Source organism: Scatophagus argus, chromosome 12 (assembly GCF_020382885.2).
Source record: "Scatophagus argus isolate fScaArg1 chromosome 12, fScaArg1.pri, whole genome shotgun sequence".
Classification (NCBI taxonomy): Eukaryota; Metazoa; Chordata; class Actinopteri; family Scatophagidae; genus Scatophagus; species Scatophagus argus.
Window position 1 is genome coordinate 7,982,428 of NC_058504.1, and position 12,909 is coordinate 7,995,336.

General features: G+C 39.6%; 1 protein-coding gene across 10 annotated transcripts in view; it reads left to right on the forward strand.

Annotated features, from left to right (window-relative positions):
• diaph2 (diaphanous-related formin 2) overlaps positions 1-12,909 on the forward strand; it is a 337,446-nt gene that overhangs the window by 279,526 nt on the left and 45,011 nt on the right. For 9 of the 10 annotated variants that reach the window (XM_046405286.1, XM_046405289.1, XM_046405287.1 and 6 more), the window contains one exon: positions 5,636-5,771. In XM_046405286.1, coding sequence (XP_046261242.1) covers positions 5,636-5,771 — 136 coding nt within the window. Of the gene's footprint in view, positions 1-5,635; positions 5,772-12,909 lie in introns of those variants that run through there. The other variant, XR_006844809.1, reaches the window with a different exon arrangement.

Here is a 12,909-nt window from a genome sequence, read left to right on the forward strand (position 1 = left end):
GTGTTGTGGTGTGGTTGAAATTGTGGGGTTGGTGGTTATAAGTTAATGTATTCATATAAAAGCAATCCTTTAATCACGATATTCTTCAGATATTATTTATAGATTTTGGCTCTTCAGATTGCTGACAGAAAGGCTAATCCCATCTGCTTGCGAAGCCCGAGGAATCACTGGTTGTTTCTACTCAATTGCTGTTTTTATTTTCTTACGCTATGAAAACAACTGAGCTAGCTCAGCTTTTCTTGTCAGTGAATGGTTTTTGGGGAGATGCCGGCATATTATTTGTATTTGACAGGGCTGACCCACATTAATCATTACCGATTTGTTCCAAATGGCAAATCTAATGAACACTAGGACGCATAGACAGATAATGATTTAAAAGATGAGGCCAGAATTTAACTTCTTGATATGCCTAGTGTGCCTCAGACTTTCTTTCAATATTGAGACATTGAATTGTTTGTCTCAGACAAAACATCTTCACTAACCTCCTTTTGTTGCGTTGCCCTATGAATTGCATTCACAGCACAAAGCATCTGCAGTATTAAAGAATTTCATTGCAATACAGTCACCCTAAATTGCTTTTACTAAAAAGCAAGGGCTTAATGCACCCGACCGACATAAGGCATTTGAGTAAATGCATTGACAGACAGTCCTCATAGAACTGAATGTAACTGATAAGAGAGTCCATTAACTCTATTTTCCTTCTGTTTCATTCTCTTTTTCTCCCTCTATCTCATCCCATTCTCTTTTTTTTTTCCTGTGGCCAATGAAATTTTATTTTATTTCAGCACATGGAGTCGGTATTCGAAGAGTCCATAGTCCAACAATTTGTTAATTTAATGCTGCTGCCATATTCTGAAACGCAGTTTGAGTGAAATGCAATCTCAGGGTCTGTATGTGTAATCCTGACCAGGAGCATGGGGAGATGAGGATTTTTCCATTAATGAGTTATCAAAGCGCAGCAGATGGGCTGGGATGAGCTAACAGTCTTCCTTGTTAATTGAGTGACTTTCTAATAAGACCAAAAGACCCAGACCGGGTTCTCAAAGTAGCGAGATAGAGCATCTATGAGATTAGAATAACGATTTGTGTGTGTGGGAGTGCATCCATGCACTTTTGAGCCCATTTGATATTTCTAAAGCTTGCAAATTCCTTCACAATATGACAATATTTTGCATAATTATGGCGATAATGCTGAAGACGATGCTCAGACAATGCCACTCTCCCCACCTTCCCGCTGAATGAATCGCTATCGTGTTCCTCTTGTATTTTTACTTACACTAAAGTGACACAGTCATAAAGTCATCACAGCACATTTTTGGAGGTCACCTATCAATATGGGAACACATCTATACCACAGAGCAGAAGCCTCACAATCTGTAACCTATAACTTCTTGAAGCCATTTCCTCCACACACGTCCTGGCACACAGTGTAACAGATGGCTAATAAACACATTTGCTGCTTAAAGTCCAGGCGCTGTAGCGTTTGTAAAATTCAAATGAGATGTAGCAATGACACTCTCTGTGTGAGATCGCTGGTGCAACTGAGCAGTTGGAAATACTCATTGCTCCCTCACTGGAGTGGAAAACTTGTATGCATGAGAGGGGAGCCATGCTGTGGGAGATGTACTGTGTTGTGCAGGGTCAAGGAAGAACAGCAAACGCATTTTATGAATTATTGAAAGAATGGACCTGGAAAGGGAAAATGCTGCCTGGTCCTTGTTGGTAGATTGGACCTCTGGGTTGCACAACATTCTCTTTTCCAGCCAGGTATGGAGGAGTAGTGGAGTACTTATAATCTCCATCTTAGACTCACCATAAACCGTGAGTGTTACATGCACTCACTTTGCCTCACATTTGCCCATAAGAGCCTGAAAGCTTGTGTTGTGCGTCATAGTGCTGTTGACAATCCCAGCCAGCATGGAGGTACCATTATGCAAAACCATATTTTGTTTTATCTTTTTGAGAAGACTCTAAACTCTAAATTTGCATACCTCCCTGAGCAATATGTATACAGTACCTGCACCATATTTTCCTACTTTACACTAGAGGGGTTCAGGGCACAGAGCCAGTAATGAACATGGCCCTTGGACTGCAGAGTTTCAATGTTTTATTAAAGAGTTTTTATGCAGAATGACTGCCACAAAGGTTGGTCTGTTGTCAGAGATAATCACAGGGGAAACATCTTGTGACTTGTTGTTGTTGACCAGATTTAACCTTTATCTATACTGCTGATATTGTCATTAAAATTTTTAGATTTTTTAATTAGATTATTTAGGTTGTAGGTGGTTTTGCCTTACTGCATTACAGATTTTTTTTCTCCCAAACATTTCTTATAATCCTAAACAGAACAGTAGCACATGCAGGTTACTTGAGTAAGTTCCATTTACAGGCTATGAGGTAAAAGGGGCCAAAAGTGATGCTCCTGTTCAATGAATGAACCCCTGTACTAAGTACTGTCATACAGTGTAGAAATCAGATAATAACATAATGCTAAGATAGAAGTATGTGTGTATTGAAGATTCCAGATACACACACTAGATTGAGAAAAACACCCTGTTACAAATGTTATCATGATGAAACCTTTGTCCCCAAGTGCTCCATGAAGACTGCTTCCTGTCTGAAGTTTGAGCAGCTACACGTGCAGGCTGCTCTAAAGGATTATTGGCACTCGTTAACTGTGTTGTGATAAGGAGTCTTTGTCACCACTAAACTATTACTTTACGACCGGTATATACGTGTATGGCGTTTATCACACCAAGTTCAAATGCCCTATCTTGAATTGTGAAAAATAATTTGTGTATTCACCCCATGAGTCAGAACTAAAATTTAATGAGTTCCACCTTGGGCCATGCGACAGTCTTCCAGCAAGTTTCATGGGGATCAAGCCAGCAGGTTTTCTGTAATCCTGCTGACAAAGAGACGAACAAACTGAACAGAAAACATTACCTCCTTGGCAGAGGTAATAAACATTTTTCCTGCCGGATCCAAGTGTCCACGTCAGTGGAGTAAATGGGATGAATTTTATACGTGTATACATGGTTTACCTCAATTGGAAGATAGGAGATTGTTTTTGTTTGAAGAAATAATATTACACTCATTTGGTGGCACCACAACTGTGTGATGATCTTCACTGAGGGACACATGACGAGGTGCTGTTGATTGTGAAGGCCAAAAATAAATTGTTTCCATGGTCACCTGAAATCATATTGTTAATATTATACTTTGATCCTGAGTAGATGAGAGGACTCAAGGGACAAACTGATACTCATTGACTGTTTTTTCTAAAAATATTTTTCAGCATTGTTGGAATTTTTACAAAACATTTCAGAGGAACCAGATCCTTTGTCTTATTTTCCAATGAGATTGAAATCTGGTTCTCTGTAGTGAAGATTATTTTTGAAAACACATCCCATGAGGACTGTTTATCTCTTGTATGTCCTCCTACAATATACAGAGTTGGCAGGAAAATGAGACCTGATACAATCGCTTGTTGCCAGCGGCAAAATAGGGGCCACCATCGAGAGTGGTAAAGGGAAAAATAAGAGATCAGTGAAAACATATTTGTTGCTATGGTAATTAGTGGTGCTGTGTGATTAGAACAACATAATTATGTTGCATAATCATGTTTACAGTCAGAATTAGTTGTTTGTTTAAAATAAGTTTTGCCGGCAGGATTTTATTTGTAATCTGCATAATTTATCCTCCAGTTTATGCTGTAGATGTTGAGCAATGCAGTGATATTACTTCTAAATTGACGTGAGCCCTGTCAGACAATGAGGACAGAAGTCAATTTGATTCTTGCTGCCAGAGCTGTCCATTACTTAACACTAAATGTGCAAGTTGCTGTTTACTGAATATACAGCACAGATTTCATTCCCTCTAATTCAAAGCAACAGCAAAGTGAACACAGTCAATAGCCCTTATAGAGTGCAGCTTTATAGTTTACACAACCTTGTTGAAGTGATTAAGTGTAGGTTGATTTTTGAGCGTTCATCGACTTGTAGCAGCTGACAATGTAAAACATCACTTACTACGTTTCACAGTGCACATACCGGTAATACAAAAACATCCCAACTTCACTTCTTCTCTGTTACCCTCATCTCTGCCCCTCTTTCTGTTTCTCTTGTGCTCTCTTTCTCACTCCATGCAGCAAGGAGACAGTGACAATAAGGGTTTGTGTCCTTGAACATGGAGCAAAGCTCTGCTATTGACTGGCATGATGAGCTGCTCTTTCCTTGTTCCTTCCCCACAATCCCTATAATCCCTCTGTCTTAGCTGCCAACACGACACACACATCAAGACCACGGGGGCATTAGATCGGGGGGCTACTGTCGCCACTTATTATATCAGTGCACAGACAGGGCTATGCCTTCGCTTACTACCACACACACATGTGCATACATAAGGGGTGAAAACCACAGATGAGCAGAAGGTGTGCAGAGAATGCCCATGGACTCCGGCACATGCACATAGGCTGGTATGCACGTACACATATACACATAGAGTATGACCTCTCACATACATAAACCAACACCTATGATGGATCCTGTCAAGGGCTGCACCACAGGCCTGAGATGAGAGAACATTTTGTTGTCTCCAAAGGTCACACTCTTGCGTCTTATTCTCCATTGGCACAAGAACAAACTGACACATTTGTAAAGGCTGAATCTATATTGTTGATTATCTCTCTTTCTCTGACTCCTTCCTGACATTTTAGCCAGTCACGAAGGCGGAGGAGGATATCTCTTTTTCCCTCCCTGCTGACTGGCAGTATGGGGGAGCCGTTGCATGACCAAAGTGTAGCAGCTGTGTGCCAAAGGAAATATACTAGCAAGATGTGAGCGAAGTGAAGGCTTTCAGCTTTAATTCGGGGGGCTTGACAAAAGTGTGACATTAACCATTTAGGAATTCGGCCGTTACTATACAAACACCCTCATTTTTGATGGCTCATAAGTGATGGGACAAATGGCTGACAAGCAGTTTCATGGCCAGGTATGGCCTGTTCTCTCGTTAGTCCATGACAAATCAGGCAGATAAGGGTCTGGACTTGGTTCTGACTGTTACATTTGCATTCGGTAGCTCGTTCAAGCCAGAGAGGTCATCATTAGACTGAAAAAAAAGAAAATAAACCCATCAGAAAGACAGCAAAAACGTTGGGAGTAGCCAAAACAACAGCTTTTTTTTTTTAATTAACCAGGAAGGCCTGGCAGAGCACAGAAGATAATTAAAGTGGATGACTGCAGAATTCTCTCACTGGTGAAGGGTTTTTTTTTTCTTCACCAGAAAATCATCTAACTTATTTTCGATATGAATAAAGTGTCATATTGATGTATTATTGACAACAAATCAGCACTGTGTCTTATTGAAAATATGAAAAGCAATGTAAAAGCTTTACAGACAAATGTTTGTATTACTAAGCCCATACACAAGGCATGATGTATTGTTTATTCCATGAGTTTATCTCTAACTATCAAACCCTCTCTGTGAATAAGAATTTGCTGATGACATGCTGCTGCTTCTGAACACTATACAGTAGTGAAGACTGTGAAACAGTGGTGGTGGCAGGAGCCAAGTTCTGATTTTATCTCTGTGCGTGCGTGTGTGTGTGTGTGTGTGTGTGTGTGTGCCTCATCAGGAAGCAGTGAAGGAGAACCACAAAAAGAGGGAGATGGAGGAGAAGATCAAGAGAGCCAAGCTGGCGAAGGAGAAAGCAGAGCGCGAGAAGCAGGAGCGCCAGCAGAAGAAGAAGCAGTTGATTGACATGAACAAAGGTATGCCACTTCTACCCGCACCACCGCGGAGACAGAGACGGGGAGGCAGGTGGGGAGTTAGGAGGCGGAGAACAGGAGGGTAGAAAGGGGGTTTCATGGAATCGTGTTTCACACAGATTTGAACTCTGAAGGTAGAGGATAATATGTCGGAGAGGGGGGGAGGCGTCTTTTTTACCTGTGAACTAATCTTATACTGGCTTCCATGGCCGACGTACTGCTAACAAACAACAGACAGGTTATGTTTTTGGGGTTTTTTTTCAAGGCATGTTTTGCTCACTTAGAAACAGTTTTTCCTCCAATAATATACATGGGCTCCTGGTTATGTTTTGAAATGGGGGGAGCTAACTTGTAAGGTTAGCGTATCAGCAGGGGGGGCTGCCGTCCTTCCCAGAAAAAACAAAAAGTAATTTCAAACAAACACCACCAAACCATTTGGATTAAGTCAAGATACAACCATATGCACTGGTTTAGGTTAGTTACATTCAGGGCGCCATGAAAACAAAGAATGTATCAAAAGCGGTGGATCAGGATTGGAAATGATTTTTATAAAAATGTGTATTTAATGTTTGAGATGATGTTTACCAAAAAAACATACAGCATAACCTGGTAGTATTACAGCGTACTAAACCATATTCAAAATCAAACGAGGACAAACAGTTTATTAATGTAATAGCCTTCCAACAAATTGTGACACGATTTGGATAATTAAATCGGGTGAAACAATGTTAAACCACAGGACTGATATTCTTAATACTTTTTCCTGTCCACATAAATGTCATTAAGCCTTTTCTCACGGTAAACAGTCAAGCACTTGTGGACTGATGGGCTGTGATAGGCAGAACATAACATGACATAACATGCTGTGGAGAACATTCAGCTACTGTTTCGACCAAAGCTTGATCCAAAAATGTGCAATTTTTTTTTTTAATTACTTATTTTTGGCAGTTGCTGATCGGTTAGCAGAGCTCCTCTCGTTCCACTGATCATGCGTGGGACCGGTTTTGAAAATATAACAGTCAGTAAGTACAGATATTTTGTTTGGGCCCTAATTGAACTGACATTTGCACACAACTCAAGGAGTAAAATTATAGAAGAGGCCAAAAGCTGGTCTATAGGTTCCAATCCACGATCATACTGCTGTTGTTTATTTATCACTCATCATGTGATAGCAGTACAACAGAAAACGGTAATTCTGCCTGTCTGAGACTGTTTGTGAGCAGCCAGCTATATTTATTGTCGTGAATCAGATGGAAATTACCCTATTGTCCTCAAGCAATTCCAGTAAACCATGTATTGATTAGTGCAAGTTGCAGTTGTTCAGACATGAAAAATCAAAGTGACAGAGCTGGATGCCTGTGTCTAGTTACGGCAATGACATTGTGAAGGAATTTCAAGCCTGAAGGGGCTTTGCAAGCAGTCAGTGTGGTCTTTTGTCCATTTTTTTGACAAACAGACTGGGATTTCCGCAATTCACCAGCCTCTAAATGTCAGTGCCAGCCAAGGACCTCTCTGTAATTCAGCCACATTGGGAAATGTGACAAGACAGTCTTCAGTATGCCTCAAATTCTCCAAGATAATTGATGTATCCTACAGTTTTTTTTTTCCTGAGCAGTGACCTCTTTGAAAGCTTCACTTTTAATAATCCAACATGGCTGAGCTGAAGGAGACTGTCTATCCCTCTATCTCATTCTGGTTAACCAGATGGAGAAGGGTAGGCAAGTAGGTATGATATTAAATATTTCTGCCAGAGCAGATTTTGATCTCAGTGTTTGAATGCCATAATATGACTTGCATGAATAAAACATGAGGATGACATGGGCCGCGTTGCCTGGAGCCTTGGAGATAGTGGGGATTGTCCTCCACACCAGCACCTGACTCGCTGAACTGTCGCAATCACAGCGACCTTGAAAGTTATGAAATACACACTTTTAATTTCAAGATGTGCCAACGCTGGGCTGCTTTTTCCCCTGTCAAGGTTGTTACCTGCATTGACTACACATTTTCATTAGACTTTGAATAGTCCTTTTTCCACGCACTAACTTTTCTCTATGTGAAGTGTAATCAGAGGAAGGACAATTAAATGAAAGCACTTTAAATGGATTCTGCAAATGGAAATGAATATGAGCTCGAAGCATGTTTGAGGTTACAGCAGCTTGTTGTTACGGTCTTGTGTTCTCTTTCCGTTTCTGTTTAGGCTGTTTGGTTGGAACACTCATAGCAGGATATTCACTTTTTGTCTTGCTGCGCATCTTTCTTTTCTCTGCCTCTACTCCTCTCCGGTTGACAGCCTTGGCTTGAGTGTCTTGGCTCCCATTCTGTTCTAAAATTCTATGTGTGCTTCAGATATTTTGAGTTAGTTATTTGAGGAGACTTTTCACATCAATATTTCATGCTGCACATCAGCTGTGTTTTCTGTGAAAGTTGATGAAAATCAGGTGGTGTACTGCGCACAGAGGCTTTTGTCCATTAATTAATCATGTCCAACATTTTCCACATTAATTTAGCATTTTAAAGGTTAGAGGCTAATTGAAGTACTGCAACAGAGCTCTAGTTTGACATCGCTATTTTTGTCCTCATTATTTTAATCATAACCGTAAGATAGATAGATAGATAGATAGATAGATAGATAGATAATTATTAACCTAAATACACTTCATTTTTAGGTTTAAAAATCCATTAGCAGATGGATTGAACATATGGTCATTGTATTATGAGAATTATGTACAGGTTAATATGCTTTATGGATTTACTTATTTACTCATTACATTGCTTAAAAGACTTTTTGATGGATCATAATATTGTGTTTAGTGCAATTTCAAGAGGCTATTTTTGAGAAGGGACAGATTTTATGCCATTTCACAAATTGCAACCTAATCCTCTTCACTTGCAAATGATTAACAATAAAATGCATATTTAATGAGAGTTTAATTCATTTAGCTTTTGCCAGGATCGCACCAGGGTTGGTGGCTGGGAGGAAACAGACAAATGCTTTTTGGAAACCGACTTTTTAAAAAGGAGGAAAGAAAGAAAAAAAAATCATTTTTCTTCTATTTCCCAGTTGATAAAACTTGAGTTTATACCCTCTGCAAGTGCACCGGCACTCCTTTAACAAGCATGATTGATACATGTAACAAATACAGAGCTGAACGTGTTTTCCTTTTGAAGTATTAGAAATCCTAATGTAGGAAATTGCTTATGAAATCATTACCCGGTCACCCCATTTGTTTTAATTTGCACTAAGTGGATTTCCATATTCACTTGAACTGACCAGATGTTCAACATTTACTAAATCGCTTTACTTCCCTGGAAATAACTGTTGAACACAGTAGAATAAACTCAAACTAATGCTTCTGTTTGAAACAGAGGAAGACGGTTCATCACAGCACAATATTTTTTTTATTGCAGCATATGTAACAATGTCATAAGCAACATGCTGAGTGCGTTAAGAGCCGGAGCGTGGTAGTAGAGCATCTGGACTTTGTTTCTCTAAGGCATTTGTGAGGAGTAGCAGGCCCCTCTGGCCGCCTACTCAGCTGGCATCACCAGGGTCAGTGCCCCCGTCTGGGGCAAGTGTCTGCACCCACATGTCAACTGCGTACCCCAGTCAAGTCCACTAAGCTTTGAACACAGCCGGAAAGCGCACATGCTGCTTTGAGCACAATGCAGCTTGGCACAAGGCACATAGAAATAAACAACAAAAAAAAACAGATAAATGAATAAACAGGAAAAAAAGGAAGTTATTTGAACATTTTATTTAGCCGAGGCATTTCTCCCAGGTGCCACAGAGAAGTAGAGAAGAACTTTGTATTTAACATGTTTTCCGTTAACATTTTCTCCGACATGTTTTACACTGTGTGGTTTCCATTATGAGAACAGTTGTAGAAGCTTGTCTGACGGTCCCCCTTCACCATATGAACCTCTGAAAAACATTTTTATTGCCAACCTGAGGAATATCAAGTTTAGAAGCATATTGGTTGTAGCCTGAGGTTTACAGCACCTTTTATGGGTGTACCAACTGTCTGCTATCTTACTTGACTACACGCATTAAATGTAGTCCAAATGGACTCATTTAGCATTAGATGATAAAAAAAAAAAACTAATCCAAAAACTGATCTAAGGTCTCAAAATAAAATGATTGGACCACAAACTTTTCATAAAATCAATTATTAAATTGATTTTAACCTTAAAAAAAACATGCAGAAGCTCAACAGATGCTGTTTATATGATTAAGTTTTACTTTTCATTTTTACTGTATGAGTTCACTGAGCTGCTTCAATCCATTCTTGCAACAGCTTGCAGACACCAGCAGAATGCAGACCCATGTATTAGATAGCTCTGTGGGACTGTTATAGCAGAAAACTGGGTTTTGTCTTAATAAAACTATTGAACACATGTTATTATCACCCAAGATGTAGTTTAATTTGTGCACACAGCAGCTGTGAGTTGTACCTGCCTCATACTCACCATGTTTTAAAATTACTCATGAGTGTAAAACATAGGTCTTATTATGATAAACTTCTCAATATGTAATACATTAAACAAAATATCCAATAATTCAAAAACCTGCTTTCAGAATATGGTTTGTTTCTGTATCCATTTCAGTGCATATAACATTGTTTGTCCTTCTTTATTGTCCAAATCTAAATTTTTCTCTTTTTTTTTGTTTTTTTTTTTTTGTTTTTGAGCTGGTGATAGTCATCTACGCATTTCTTCCCTTTCAGCAAAGCCTGCTGGAATGAGGTCTCCATGTCTCTATGATTCTCTGCAGAGAGCAGTTGGCATGTTGACAATGATGGGCCTGCAGCTTCTATTTATGCATCCTCCTTGTCAACCTTTCACACTGTGAGGATGAACTAGTGTATGTTTACATAAATAAAAGTGGGCTCCTCTCAAGCACTGAATTTACTAAATACAAGCAAAACAAGTTTTTGGCTGCATTCAGATTTTTTGGGACATGTCAGTATTAGTTTTTTCATTTGTTTTTCTTTTTTTATTTTGTTTTTCTTTTTTTTACTGGATGGATAAGTCTAAGTGTGCACGTAGGTGTACCTGTATACATATTAGTGGGACAGAAACTATGCGTAAGCGGATGTTTTTAGTGTCTGGTGTTTGGGTCTGTGTGTCATCTGTGTCCCTGCCTAGGGACTGCAGTTGGAAGTTCGCTAATAGCTAAATCTGTCATAAATCATCTTTTCTCATTTTGAGCTCAGTGTATTTATGCATGGACCTTGCTTAAGAAGAAATAAAGAGTTAGCCATGCACCTCAGATTCACAGAACAAGTTAAAACAGAGTGATTTTGAATTGTGGTTGTAAGACCATCCTCGTGGAACATTTGGTAGATGATACACATTTAAAATCCATGTTCACTCTAATGAAGATGCAGCTGTTCTGATGGAGTTTATTTACATCCCTTGTATTGATTCTTTAAAATATCCTTGTCAGAGTGCTTTGTGTGTGTTTTCTGTTTTTCCTGTGATTTCCCCTATTTGTGCATTTTCCTGAAAAACAAACTTGTGACGGTATTTGTTTAGCAAAGCACATTTTTCAAATTCAGGTGTCTATTAGTGTGGCATGCTAAACTGAACTGACATATTTCTGTGCAGCTGGCTGACTGGTTGTGGCTGGCAGAGCCCTGTCAGGAACGACAGTGGCAGAGATGTAGATTGATGGCTTAGTATGACACTGACAGCTGCCGGTAGGCCAGTGCATACCTGCGTCGCAGCCATGCCAGCAAGGTGATCATAGACAAGTGCTGACAGGCGGCGGCAGGGCGGCCAGGTTAGCTCTCTAAGTTTGCATAGCGTCTCCACAGCACAGCTGACATGGCAAACAGTATCACCAGGGGAGATAGCTTGTAGACATGTGAAGGTCAAAAACCCAAATAGATAAAAGAAATGTTTCTGAGAGTAATTCTCACTATTCCTCAGCTTAGCTTGGGTGATGAAGCAACTATTAGGGAGCTGTAGAATATAAAGGACAAGGACAGACCATTCTAGGATGTGTAAGATGATGTGATATGGTGCAGTGCTTCTGAATACACCACCTGTTCATTCCCTACAGTGTAATTTCTTTGTCATGTCGCTGATGTGTTGGCTATATATTTGTAGTTTCTGATGTCTTATAAAATTGAAGTATCTTTCACCACATCTGCATAAGGGTATTACAGTGGTGTGCAGCCAGTTTTCACACAAATGGCTTTCTTTTTTTCTCTGCCCTTGCCTATCGAGGTGCGTGGATCCAGAATGCAGGAAGCGCAAGGCATGCTCTGAAACTCCTGAGTACGGATTGGTGAATTCCATCATTACCTTGAAAGATGAGAACAAGGGCACCAGGATTATCTGCTGTCATACATCCATTCTAATAAATAACAGCATATTAGATTGTGCTATATCTCCAGTCGGAAGCTGCCTCAAGGCTATGATGGCACAGTGAATGTGGCTGACTGCATCTCGGCTAAGGCCTATAAGAGCAAGCAGCATGAATGGAAACATCCAGAAAGAGAGAATTATTCATAAACAAATTACATGAAAGGATTAAATACATCTGATTGACTGCAAAGTGACATTTTGTAAGTGAAGGTGATGCATGAGAATACTCATCAAGTCTTCAGCTTAACAGATTTCCAGTGCATTTCCATAAATATATGTCAGCAGGAAGAAAATGATCCTTGCATCATAGGAGGCCTCTTAATATTCGATGATAAATACCATAGTTCATTAGCAATTAAAGGCAACATCGAGGAATATTCTGTCCCACATTTCTGTCAGACTGCCTTACGTATTAAATTGTGAAGATGATTTTTTTTTTTTTTTGGCACCATCTTTGGTATCAGGAGAAAGTCAAAAGACAAATAACACTAATTAGATTGCACCGTGAAGCTTTTAATCACTTTTATCTTTTATCTTTAACTTGATTTAGTTAAAGGTGCAGCCAAGGAAGTAAGACATGCATCAGATATCTCTGTCTTTCCTGATTTCTCTCTCTTGTTCTCTCTGTGTCCTTCTAAGTCTGTCTCTCGCTCTCTCACACACACATTCATTATACTCATTTTGCCATGCGCTTTTCCCTCTCCCATTGCTTTGGTAAATGTTCTTCTTCTCCTTGGTGAAATCAGCTCAGGCACAGTTGAATCTCATT